Source organism: Achroia grisella, unplaced genomic scaffold (assembly GCF_030625045.1).
Source record: "Achroia grisella isolate CSIRO2021 unplaced genomic scaffold, CSIRO_AGI_Agris_v1 utg1064, whole genome shotgun sequence".
NCBI lineage: Eukaryota > Metazoa > Arthropoda > Insecta > Lepidoptera > Pyralidae > Achroia > Achroia grisella.
Genome location: NW_026712568.1, coordinates 52,528 through 66,686, shown reverse-complemented (window position 1 = coordinate 66,686; position 14,159 = coordinate 52,528). Strand labels below are relative to the sequence as shown.

The following is a 14,159-nucleotide window of genomic DNA, read 5'->3' as shown; positions in this document are numbered from 1 at the left end:
GACGCCGGGGACCAGCGGCTTCGGTAGGAACCCGACTATTGTTCAGAGCACCTATGCCCGATCTACTTTTGGGTTTGTGTTATTGCCTGCGCAGTTGTGACGGATTGACTTCCCGTTTATAGTTTCCATGTCGATAGTTAAATGGCTTTCATGATCTAATTTGGCGCAATCCCGATTAGTCTATCACTCCTCATAGAGGTGACAAATTACACTCATCATACTATGATGAGTATTGCCTTATTGTTATTATTATAACGATTGGTCATGAAACGACATATAAGTCTATAAAAAGCTGTTTGTGTTTGAAATTGAAGAAATGTACTCCTTAGTGATTAAAATTAAGTAATATCAACAAAATTGGATTACATAAAACAATCAAGTATGTTGAGTGCGGGTCAGGGGTCCACCTTGTGGAACAGAGGGAAATCGAAGCTGTTCCCCTAATTATAGAATTATAAAACTAATCATGAAGATTGATTAAATTTAAACTAATTTTTTATTCGTATTAGTTAAACAATGTAACTCATGTTTCTGTCTCAGTTTAAGTAATAAAACATGGAATACAATAATAAAAAAATAGGAAAGTATTATTTGTCTTGTATAATAAATACATAGAATTTGACATGAGCTATACAATTCAAAGTAGTCCTAGCAGCGCCCTCTATGTATAAATAGCAGATTGATTAGAAATGTGCTTTATTGTTAGCGCCCTCTACCATTAATTCGAGGAATTTTCAAAACCGGGGTTGGAGCAAGATAAACAGGACTATTTTAGCACCCTCTCCGAGCAACCCTCTATGAGCACCGACTTACAAGTACTGCTATTTAAAGATTACATTTGGTTTTTATTTTGATTAGCGTTAATCATATTTTATAAAATGTATAAATATTATGTTGATCATTGTGTTTATAGAGGTTGTTTTAGAATTTTAATGCGTTGACTTATTTGTATAATAATTGTGCTTACTTATATAATAATTAATTAATTAAAGAAAATTGTGAAGGAAGTACAAAGTCTTTAATAAATTAAAAAACATGCAGCGGAATTTAACGTAATTGAAATGGATTATTTGAATTACACAAGACATTATAATAGTAAATGTCCTAACCTATTCTTTTTTCTCATTTTTCTTGTCATTCTTTAACTTGTATAATAGTTGTGATTCTAACATCAGCATATAGTCAACATATTTCTGTCCCCAAGGCGAGTAACCATTGTACCATTGCTGGAACAAATCAAAATCTTCCGCATCAGTGTATTTGACAGTATCGTACTCTAATACTGCGTTCACCACCTCCATCGGGTCTAAAGGCCTATTATACAGCTGTGCCACTCGGTTACCGTCCAACAAGTCAGCAACTGCTTTACGTATTGTGTTGATATCGTATCCCCGTAAAGCTTGTGCCACCGAGTGAACATTAAAATTACGATCGACTCCGTGATATTTCATAAGTATCTTGGTGAGAACCAACGACAAACTTCCGTAATCTGTCCGCGGAATAAGAATAAGGGAAGGAAATACTTTGTACATCAGAGGATTCTTAGCAAACCACGGCTCCGTCGCAGTCCCAAGAACCAATATTTTGTCGTTGGATTGAATAGGTTTTATCACTTCTTTGTAAAAATCCTTTTGTAACCTGGTCGGGTCGAATAACTTTTCCTCTTTAGGAACTTTTTTATAGAATAATTTGTCTGCATTGTCCACCATTATTACAGTAGGCTGCATTAATTTACTTATTCTACTGACAAATGTGAACATAGTTTTTAAGTTTTTTGGCCCCGGGAATTTATTGTAAATATTCATAGGAGATAAATCTATAAGAATTGAATTGGTTTCTGTTGCTATAGCGTAAATTAAAGTTCTCTTGCCTGCAGCTTTAGAACCCACTAATAATTGAGATCTTACTGCATTTGGACATGAACAGCCGAGGGTCAAGAGGCATCTATTTCTGACTTGTTCTCTGACATCTCCAATACAAGGTGACGGAAAAGATGGTGTCCAAATTATAGCTCTCATATCAGCTGCAGCATAATTTTGATCACCCCAATAATCATCAAGTGTGGTACGGGGATACTTTTTTACAATGCCTGCATCTACTAATTGTTGAAACATAAATGCCGGACTAACTTTATCTGGTTTAGGTGGCTTTACTTTCTTGGGCTTCTTCCTTTTCTTACTCTGTGGTGGCTTAGAAATACCAGCAATTAGATAATCTTCCTTAAGAGAATTCCGTAATAGATTTAACTCTAATTTCATCATTTCATCGACTATCGGACGAAGCTGTAATTGCACGTCCTTATATGCGTTTTCTGTTATAAGTTGCATAATGTAACCTTTTATAGCATCTACTGAGGGGTCAGTACTGTCAATACTTTGCCACTGATTTTGATAGTTAAACCATGTATATTGTAGTTGATCTAAAGTCTTACTGATTGTTATGTATATTCCGGGATCATTGTTTGGATTCAATCTTGATTTTTTATAATCAATTAAACGTTTTTTCTCTCTTTCTTTTTCCTCAAAGGCTAGTCGCTTTTTTTCCTCTCGTGCTGCAATTTTTTCAGCTTTTATTTGTTCTTTACTTTTTGGTGCTCCAGCTTCAGCTTTCAATCTTTTTTCTTCTGCAGTACGCCAATTAACGTATTCTTCTATAGTAAATGTTTCACCTTTTACCACTAAGATGGATCCTCCTTCTTCGGGCCACGGAAATTCATCAAATAATCTTACCTCATTGTACCATTCTTGAAACCACTGTCTAATTTCAGCTGAGATATCCTCCATTATATCTCCTTCACGTAATCGTAAAACACGTGAATTTTCTTTAATATTATCTTCAATCCATTTTTCGTAATATTTACGTCGATAATTTCTACGTTGTTCTTTAATCTCGTCCAATCGAATATGAGCTGAGGGTGGAGACCATGAAGGTATTATCATACCAAGTTTTATTCGGAGTAGCTTTTCTCTCTTTTGTTCTCTTTTAATCTCCATGAAACGTCTGTATACTTTTTGAATTAAAATTGCGGCTCTAATTCTTAATTCTTCTCTAACCTGTGGAGCTTTTAGTCCAGCGAGCTCTAGGTATAAGTTGATATCTTTGTTATATTTGCGTGTTTTTTCCCTCGTTACTAATCTTGATCTTTCCATCTTTTGAATAGTATTAATATGTTTCTCATATTCTTCTCTTGATTTTATTTCTTCTAATTCTTGAGGAGAAAGAGTAACAGAGTTCTCAGATAAAGAGATATCTTCACCCATAGCAAGCTTTCTTTTAATTTCTGCGTCTTTCTCTTCTTGTTTTCTTTTTTCTTCTTCTAAATACTCTTCTTTCTTACGTTCAATTTCTGAAGGAGTTGGAGTGGGATTTCCAATGCGATTACCCGCAAATATCTCGTCTATAATGTATTGCATTTCTTGCTGCCGTATTTCAAATGGATAAAAAAATGGACAGAGAATCTGTACGTCTTGAGGCGCCATTAATAACTGTTGTAAGGCGTTGTCTGAGTAAGTAAATTCGAAAACTTCAACTTGCTCTAAAGTGCATTTTAGCTCAAGAAGCCGGCATGTTATAGCGTCGATAAGTTTCTTTATATATTGTCGTCGCTGAACTTGCTCCATTTGATCGTAACAATCACAGAGCTTGTTATAGAGTTCACAATACTTACAATATACTCTGGCAACTAATTCGACAGCAGTTGCTTGGGGTTTAATGCCGACAAACAATGTCGCCAATTCGTTCAGTCTAGTGTCTTCAGATATTGTTGTCTTCATTTGCTCTTTGATTTTTAGCCAGCGCTCATAATATTCCTTATTAGCCATTTTTTTAAATTAAATACAATAATTGACATACAATATATTTACAAAAAATATTACAAATAAAAACATGTCATACAATGTCAGACAAAAATTTTATTTCACTTTTGTCTCATATTTTTTATATGTCAGGCAATGGTTAGACTATACAACCTAGTTCTGTTTACTGAAATGAATATTTACATCACATTTATATATATAATATATATTCAAAATAAACGAAGATAATGCATATATTCGTATATTTTGAACATAAATACCTTCAGTTAACTTCAGAAAATTAATAATAAATGTATATAATAATAATATTAATTTGTAAGATACATTTACGTTTTATCTGGAGATGAGTAGGCGTTGAGGTATATACTCGTATATAGTAATGCCTGTAGTTATTTCCTTTAGAAAATATACACTCTATGCTGAGGAGGTAAATAAAATCGCTCCTAAGAACATTCTTCAATTCTTGTCCCTTACGAGTCTAGATAGCGAACTTTGTATAAGGGCGTTCACAATATAGGTATATCTATACAGATCACAGTGTTACTATGTCTTAGCACCTGATAATAGCCTATAAAAAAATCATCTAAGAGTTTTCATTTCCCATGACTTAGTTGTTATGCTTTCGAACCCTGTAATTTCACTGTCAAGACAGCAATTTTACTCGCTGTTTAAAGGGTAAACAGCAAGGAAAATAGCTGTCTGCAGAATTAAATGTATGTGCAGTATCAGAGGTATTCGAATATCCAACTTCGTATGAAACCTCCCTCTTATTTCAGAGATATAAATGTATGTACTGTTAGTTAGATATGATATCTACAAAATTTCTAATTATGCATCGAAATCTCGCATAACGAGGGTGTATCTTGAAAGGAGGGAGTTGACAATGGTTGCCGGCGGGTTACAATAAAAATGTTTTAAGTGCGCCTCCGTATGATCCATTGAGCGTTGGAATCGTCGGCGCACGCGCTCGTCATCGACATCCGGTGTAGCGACGCGTGCCGCTTTTCTATTGTATAGCCCAAGTTTAAAGCGCACGCGAGAACTACAAGCGAAATGGTAGCGAGCGTGCTTGTCAGTTCATTTATTCCAGATATCGAAGACGGTATGAAAAAAAGACATGTATTTTATGTTATAAATATAAACATTTATTAGTAGTTCATTGTGCCAACATTGACAAGTGGATACAAGAGAATATAAAAAAAGAATCCGTAAATAACACATAAGGCAGACTACAATAACTTTTACAATATTAGAAAATATAGTACTTATATGTATTTATATTTAATATATTCAATATAATAATATATATATATATATATATATATTATATAAAAAACTTAAAATTCATCAAGGAGTTCGCTATATTATATACACATATATAATATACAGATCTTCAAAAATATTTCTTTTATTTAATTTGCCTCTATTAATCAATAAAGTTTGTAAAGACATAAATATATAGTTTTTTCTTATTTATATACTAAAATATATACTAAAAAATATTATTTTATGTAATGCTTTAAAATTATAATTCTGTATAAGTTCTTGATAACGCTGCAACCTATGAGATGGTACTTTATTGCTTGTAACTTGTCCCATGCTCTAATGTATAGTCCAAAATGCAACAATGATTTATTCATCTACCCTCCTATGTATTCATTACGGGTGTAGAAATTTGAGCCATTTATTTTGTTAACTCTGTCTCGGTCAATAAAGTTTGCGAAGGGTGGCATTAGAGGGATCACGGCACACCAATAGTTTGTAATCTTAATGTTTGTATTGATACTGCTCATAATTTATTAGCATTAGTGATAAGTGAGTCTCTGTAACATTAAATAACAGAGGACATTATGTAGTAGACGTAGTATATTGTATTCACAAATAAAAAGGCAAATAAATAAAAAGACCATACAGCCAAATCTTCTTAATAAAAATTGAATTCATCAAGAATTTTCATGTATTAACATACAATTATAGTACATTCCAAGTGGCAATAGTTGTTCATGCACTGGATTTTCATTTAATATTAGATATATATACCTATAGAAATACACATTGTAAATAAAATGACTTTAAAAAAAAGTAATTAAATTTTTGTCAGTTCTTCTTAATTGGATCTATATACCGAACTGGACGGTAGGGAAAATATAATAATAAATAGAAAATAAAATGTAAAAAAAAATTACGTTAAGTGACTAAATGTCCTACAGGAATAAATGATTTTTTAATTTCAATTTTCCATAATACTCCAATTTACTGTCACTATGATGAAGTCATAAATAGGATTGAAAGTAGCAGTAGCAGTAAATTTAAGAGAATTATCTGTATTCATAATGAATAAAGTAGCACTTTCACCCAATACCCGCTCTGTTTTGTTTGATTAAGATCACTTTTTTTGTTTGATATAGATTCAACTAGTGCTCAAATTTACACTCTTTATTACACGTGCAGTATTCAAATATTAACATTAGTAGTATAATCATACTCAGTTTTAATATTATTTAATATAAACGTAAGCAAACAAAGTTTTGGTCAAAATGATCCCATAATAATGTCTCACTCTCTGTCTGTCAAGTTCACTAAATATAAATAGTAACATTTGTCTGCAGCTTCAAGATTGTACTCCGGTATATACTTTTTGTAACAATATTAATTTAAATTATTCTTTAAATAAATAAAAGTAATTCACAAATCTTACGTAAACGTTAGACGGGGAATTCATACGCTAAAACTATAGTGGTCTCGGATAGTGCGGTTTCAGAGAAAACTGCTCCATAATATACTTTGATTGTGTAATGATCTACCAGTCAAGGTTTTCTCGAGAGACAACATGGGCTTTTTTAAGTTATAAGGTTTCTTTAGGGTTGGCAACTCGCATTTATCAAACCCACCAGGGTTTTAGGGTTTTTAAGAGTCCATAGGCTACGGTAACCTTTTACCATCAAATGGACCGTATGCTTGTTTGTCACCACTGTAGTATAAAACTATTTTTTTATACTACAGTTGAAATACATGCCTGAATGAAACAAATGAAAAATAAAAATAATGATAAATGTTTAATAATAGGAAAAGATAACAAATATAGGTATATAGTTTAATTAATATTATTCAATTATATATTACTTTGTCTGTTAATTTATATTCAGATTATTTACCAATACAGCCTTCTTTATAATTAAAGTGTAATTAATTTGGTACAATTCAACGTTTAAAACCTTGATCGAGGTTATTGATGTTTTCATTACTAGATTGTTATTGGTCGTGTTAAAAACTCTGTTCTTAAAATTTCTATTGGAACAGAATATGGAAACTCTTTCCATATTCTGTTCCAATAGAAATTTTACATAGCACTTATTTTATCGCACTGTAAATCATATATTTGTCAGAAATACATAATATTATTGCATGCATAATATATTTCTTACATACAAATTTGTTAAAAATAATTTTACATAAAGGTTTTAATTTTTTTTATCGGACTATATGATTGTCCATGTGTCTAACAAAAAATATTTTGAGTTAAACCTCCAGCAATACTAGTGGGCTAAATATATGCTCAATCTTTCTTCGGAAAATATCTGGTTGGGTATGAAGCAATCGCGTAACTTTACATCGAATTGTTTCTCACGAGTATCTCCCAGCTCCCGGTAGGTGGCACTAATTCGCGACGAATTAGCCACGGCTCCGGGCCGGCCGCCCACCCGTTTAGTTCACGATCCGACACGGCCGCGGCCGGAACTGAATGGCAGGATGATTGACTATCTAATAGACTGCCGAGGGACCGGAACGACGGTCCGTGGGTAATGAGAGATTACCCTTATCGATGTGTACGGAATTTGCAATCGGAAAATGCAAATTTTATGTGAAAAAAAATACACAATGAATTTGCAATGCTGAACAGATCGGTTATAATTTTGAGTTATTATTTAAAAAATATACTTTGTCACGTCACCTATTTCAAACGTTGAAATTAATCAATGTAGTAAGTTTAGTAATCAGAAGGAGACTTTTTGCACTGTCGAAAGTACCTACACAAATTGTGGTAGGTACTTTTAATAATCGAGGTTTTGATTCTTCGCACGACACATCTATTTCCATTCTCGAGTATAATAACCGAGTATAAAATAGTTTGTATTAGTTTGAGTGTTGTGTATGTACCTAAGTATTGCATATATATCTCCAAAAAATGTAATTATGTATTTCTATTGCTTACTTGGTACCAATAACACAAGCTTTGCTTAACATATGACTAAACGTCATTTTATGAATTGTCCTTTTTAAAGGTATTAATATTGATGTTATTATTATTATTGCCAAAATTACTTTTAAAAGGGGTTTAATCGAAAAGAATGGTCTCAATAGAATCTGGAGAGCTCTTCATTACAACAGTAACATTACATGTGGCCGCGTGCCGCGTGTTAGTTGCGGAGCATTTTTGCGTTATGCCGTTTTCTGAAGTACGCCTATTTATTACTGAAATGAATATACAATGTTAAATAGGAAAAGGTTCGGCGTTATAATCATGTGTAACTCTACATCGATTGATTATATTCTGAGCAGTTAAATGTGAAATGTTTAAGTTATTTGTTAATGATGGCAAATTGATACCTACCGTAGGTATCTACCGTCATTTATATAAATGAACAGTAGTGTTACTTTGATTAATGTACAGTAAAGTAGTGAAGAAACAAACAAAGCGAAGCTATACTCAATAAGCCCATTTAAGACTATGCGTATTATATTTATTATTCAAATATACTCCAATAACCTAAATACAGACTCTATCTGCGAAAACAAACAATAGTTTAGAGCTTTTACCATTATGCAGTCTTCTCTGTGACTACATCATGAGGCATCCATTTCAATACTTTGATAAGTAGATTGAATATTAGTTATTAAGTGTACTGGTTTAATTTCTATTTGAATAGACGGAAAAATAGTTCATCTAGTTCACTTTTAGTATTTAGTTTATTCTCTAATTACTTAGTATGAGACTCAGTATAATAGATAGAACAGCATTCACAACTATGACACATTTTTATTTGCTAAGTACAAAATATTGTTCACGAAGTTTACATTTGTATTATTTGTAATTACACACAGAGAGATTCATCGTAATAAATAGATAGAAGTTCAAGTTACCGCTAAAAAGATTCCATTTATCGTATCTCCTCAGTTTCAAGACACTCTCCTTGATGTGAAGCCAAATCTCGAGGTCCATGGCGTTGATATATCCAGTGACGTTCAGTTTTGCGGTCATTTGGAGGACAAGGCTAAAATAGCCTCAAAAAAGCTTGGTGTGCTCCGTAGAGTAAGATGGTATTTCACGGCGGCCCATCGCTTGCAATTATACAAGGCGCAGATCCGGCCGCATATGGAATACTGTTCACATCTCTGGGCGGGAGCACCACAATACCAGCTACTTCCATTTTACCGCATTCAGAACCGAGCAGCCAGAATCATTGGTAATCAACGTCTATGTGACAGACTCGACCCATTGGCTTTGCGGCGAGATATTGCATCTCTGTGCATTTTCTACCGCATATATCACGGGGAGTGTTCTGAGGAATTGTTCAGATTAATACCAGCTGCTTAGTTTCACCACCGTACCACCCGCCAGAAACTGAAATACCATCCTGATCATCTGGATGAATGGCGGTCTTCCACAGTACGGTTTTCTAGAAACTTTTTGCCTCGCACAACTACATTGTGGAATCACCTTCCAGCAATGGTATTTCCGAACCGATACGATATTGAAACCTTCAAGAAAAGAGCTTATTCCTTTTTAAAAGGCCGACAACGTACTTGCAATTCCTCTGGTGTTGCGGGTGCTCATGGGCGGGGGTAATCACTTACCATCAGGTGAGCCGCATGCTCGTTTGTCCCCTGTGTTATAAAAAAAAAGATCTCAAGTAGCAGCAGACAATAATTAACAACCATGATAACTGCAGATCACGTCGAAATTTCGATATTACAGTTACAGCTAATTGCCAACGCAAGCCCCATCGAGCTTAAGAAATTTCCAAACGATTTCTATCTGCAAAAAATAGTTCATGCATTTAACTTGGGAATGTCAAAGGCTAAGTGCAGCCGCCGGAGCGCAAACTCAAAGGACCTCAAACGTCGGGCACAATTAAAAGTTGCCTGTGAACTTCGCGAGGGCCTTGTCCGAACTCATCTCGCTCGGTGGCTCGGCTGAATGCTACACCATTGTACGCTACGCCACATTACTCACGCTCTTTGAATGAAAATTATATCAGATTGTCATTTTTAGAGTCGCTAATAGGCGGTTCTTACATGTCCGCGTGGTTAGTTTTATTGAAATTTTAATGACTAGCTGAGCCCGTGACTCGTACTCATAGTATTAGGTATAATAATGCATAGATAGACAAATAGAATATACTTTTTGTAACATTCAGTAAAAAAATAATACAGAAAACTTATTCAAGATCACATGTATAGGTGGTTTTATTACAGAAGACAATCTTTTCAAGACTTAAGTCTTCAGTAATAATATATATAATGATGAAGGACAATAATAATAAGTATAATACGAATTAAAATGTACGTAAATAATAATTATATATAAAACTCCATACACTTACTTGAATATTTAGAATTTAAATAATCTCACAGCACAGTGTGTGCATGACAACTTAGTACTTTAATAGTTACTTTCAATTGCAGTGGATAATTGACAATGACTCTTACAATGAAATTCGAGATAATTGTCGTGTCAGTGCATTAAGTGTATGTTATTAAAACATACACTTAATATTTTACAGCCGATATTTTTGTTAGTGAATTGTTTGAAATAAAATAACACCATGCTCTAAATATTCTGTGATGTATACTGCTTGTAATTAAACCAATATGTATGCATTGAAGATACAAATAAGATTCTTATCTACTTATCAATGTATGTTTCTGATACTAGCAGGCTAAGCAAGAATATAGACTCAAAAATTCCAATATTGATAGTTTTGGGTTTTCGTACGTTAATAGTTTTTCTCGTATATCTTCCTTGTACATACAGATAAAAACGTGACTGTAGTTTTATTATATGTACAGACAATAATATGAGAAAAATATTTTTAATAATACTAAAGAGGCACTGTACACACAACTTTCTCAATAAAATAAATACTTCCTATACTATGGAAATTAATAAAGTTCCAATGAAATGAGATTTCTCCATTTCGCAACACTTTATACTCCCGACTTAACAATAATAATCACTCAGGACAATTTACTCAGCACCATTTAGTCCCAAGACACGTAGAGCTTATGTTATGGGTATTAAACATCTGATACAAATACCTATAGATATTATTTTTATAATTATACATATAAAACTCCTAATCAATACAAACTATAATACACATGATTACAAATGTTTGTACCTTGCAAGGAATCGAAAACGCGACCATCGAGGTCGTTGACTAAATATACATTTGCCCCGTATTATGGTATATGTAATACCGTAATTCAATATGTCGTCTTTTATGAAAGAAATATTTACAATATTAGGTACCGATTTATGCGATTTAGTCTTAATTGTGCTTTCAAAGGACTGTGCAATAATTTCAATAAGTTAAAAAAAAACTATTGATGATATATTTATTTGTTCAATGTCATTAATTCACTAATGTCATCTAAAAGTTTTATTCGGGTAAATTAAATAAATTAGATTTATATTTATAAAATTTAATTCTTGATACAGTCTGGCAATTCGTTATACATCTTTACTTACGCGTTGTAACAGTTTTTGAATTGTTGTTAAGAACCATATCGATCAATACCATTTTCATATAAAAAAAACTGCATCGTAAGTTAACTAAGTAAGAAGTTACTGTACCACAGACAGTCACTTAAAATGTATAACACTCCTATTTTTCCTTCAGGTGTTGAAAATGGATTAGATTGGAACCTGCTGTACCTACTTGGAATATCTTAAATAATAATTGTGTTCTTTTATATAACTGTAAGAGCAAATAAGCTGACCGCTGGTAAGCGGTCGGCTATATACATGAACAGCTGATAACATTCATGCGTTGTGATTATGGGTATTTAGTCCTTTACAAAGCAAGCTAGTTGGCAGCTCAAATAGGCAAGACTAGGGTACCCACGCGGACGAATTTTTGCAAATTATCTGTGGTGTATACTAGAATGTAGTACTTACCTGTACATTTTGTAGCCCGCAATGTATCAGACAATGTTGGCGTGGAATACCCTTTCCCGAGACCTCCCGACAATTTCTCTGTGCCTGACGGATAAACATATTATTTCTATTAATAATTTATTTAAAAGCAAGATTTCAATAGTATTGCGGGGGAAGAATTGTTAGTAAAATGGACTAATCACTCCACTACCAATAGAGATTGGTAGTAATAACTAACCTCAACACGGTTCTTCATTAATTCCTGGTGTATTCGCCACAATGAGTTAACTGACCTGAACTATGAGTTTTGGTCAGTTGACTCAGTATAGCGAACCAGTGAAGAATGATAAAATGCTCATTTTATCATTCTTCACTGGTGCCCCGCCAGCGTAAATCATTATATATTGGACAAGAGGGAGCACCATTCCATTAACATTCATTAAAAAATAATACGCACCTTTTAATTATTGCGGAAGGAGTAAAAGGTTTCTAAGAATATATATAATTTCTTAAAAATCATATTGGTAAAGTTTAATTGCTCTATCTGTGTGTTTGTTACCTTTCATGATTAAACGGCTGAATAGATTTTAATGAAATAAGACACCGTGTTGATTATGAGCATGGATATAAGCTACCGTCTATCTAAAAAAAAACAGACAATGTTGCGGTAAATAGCTATTACTATATACTATTTTATATTTTTTTAATATTAAAAAAATATAAAATAAAAAACAAGTAATAATGCTTCTCCCACGCTAAAAAAAAATGTAATTTATCACCGCGTAACAGTTAGCGCAATATGTTAGTAGCAATTTATTTGTAGAAAATAAATACGCCAGGGTATTTTTAGAATGCTCATGGTAAACGCATAAATCTCGGCACGAGAGGGGTGTATCATCATTACTGATGCTCATACACAATTAAGCGTACATTGTTTAGATCACGGTTCCCATGAAATGCGCACCATAACAAACGCGCAATGTTTACGGGGTGCGCGGGCGCATCATCGGTCGTCGCGTGCCAGAACGCCATCTATTGTCAGCCATCGAAACTAAGTTGTCACTTGGCGTTCGCGGCATTATGAACACTGATTTATACATTATCTAGTCGTGAGTGGCCATTGATTGTGCAATAATTGTTTGTTTGCGAAGGGTCTTATTGAAAGGGGATGATCCTGTGAGAATTGTCGAGTGCTCGGTTTGGCTTATTGGCTTACTAGTGTCAGTAATAATTTTATTTGTTTGAGTTTATTGTTTGTTAAGGAGTGGTTTACTTTATTGATTGTTACATAATAACGTCGTAATGATTTCGAACAAGTAATTAAAAATGAACTGATATCAAATTTTAACCTAGGTTTATAAGATAATCATGTTCTTGAAATACTTATCTAGGGTAAATTGTGTAAGTATGAATATACCAATATGGTATTGGGGACGTAATGTTATTGGAAATAACATCACGTCTAGAGTAAATTGCTGAAAAATAATCTACTTAATGTCACCCAATTTTCTCTATTTCTAACTCCTATTTTTATTATAGTTATAAGATCAAGCTTATCAGGAATTAATCTTAAATTATAAAAGAATGTAAGTAATAAGTTTAATGTTTCAATAATTATGGTTACCTAAAGTAGTATCTATCCCATATAAGATGTTTGTAAGAATAGGTGAATACCTACATAGGGAATCTTGTCTCCTCCAAAAATAGTCTCTATAGATGGGTCTACTTGAAACCATTTGGGCCGGCTGTTTTATTTGAGCATCGTTATAATTAACAACTATGAATTTAATACTTAAATTTACCATATACTACTTAATGGTTGGTTAGGCTGTCATAGAGCATAATTTAATTTCTAAACTTTTAATATTATATTGCTATTCGATTTCGTAGCAACGGTACTAAGAAATGGACAAATCATCCAGTGAATGGTTAATGCGTCGAACAAACACTACAGTAGCAGCGGGAAGTCCGTTGATGATTTGATGAGTCACGTTTTCCGGGGAGAACCGGCGTCATCGGCTAATATCGTCATGTCATCACTCATCACGACACTTTAAGGTATCCCTGGAGTGAAAATACCTTCATTGTGTTTAGATCATTAGATATTATTCAAATTTAAAATAAATCAGCATTTAAAACTACTTTTCTAGCTTTTTAATATGTGTAAATTATTGTTTGTTTTG

General features: G+C 33.2%; 2 protein-coding genes across 5 annotated transcripts in view; both read right to left on the bottom strand.

The window, feature by feature from the left end:
* LOC131841565 (DNA-binding protein D-ETS-3-like) overlaps positions 1-14,159 on the bottom strand; it is an 83,622-nt gene that overhangs the window by 51,127 nt on the left and 18,336 nt on the right. For 3 of the 4 annotated variants that reach the window (XM_059189894.1, XM_059189887.1, XM_059189910.1), the window contains exon 3: positions 11,998-12,081. The exons of the other annotated variant lie outside the window; for it this stretch is intronic. In XM_059189894.1, coding sequence (XP_059045877.1) covers positions 11,998-12,081 — 84 coding nt within the window. The remainder of the gene's footprint in view (positions 1-11,997; positions 12,082-14,159) is intronic. 4 annotated transcript variants of the gene reach the window in all.
* LOC131841555 (IQ and AAA domain-containing protein 1-like) lies at positions 1,045-3,883 on the bottom strand. The gene has a single exon (XM_059189875.1). It carries the CDS (start codon positions 3,819-3,821, stop codon positions 1,110-1,112), a length of 2,712 nt encoding a protein of 903 aa, XP_059045858.1. The 5' UTR covers positions 3,822-3,883; the 3' UTR covers positions 1,045-1,109.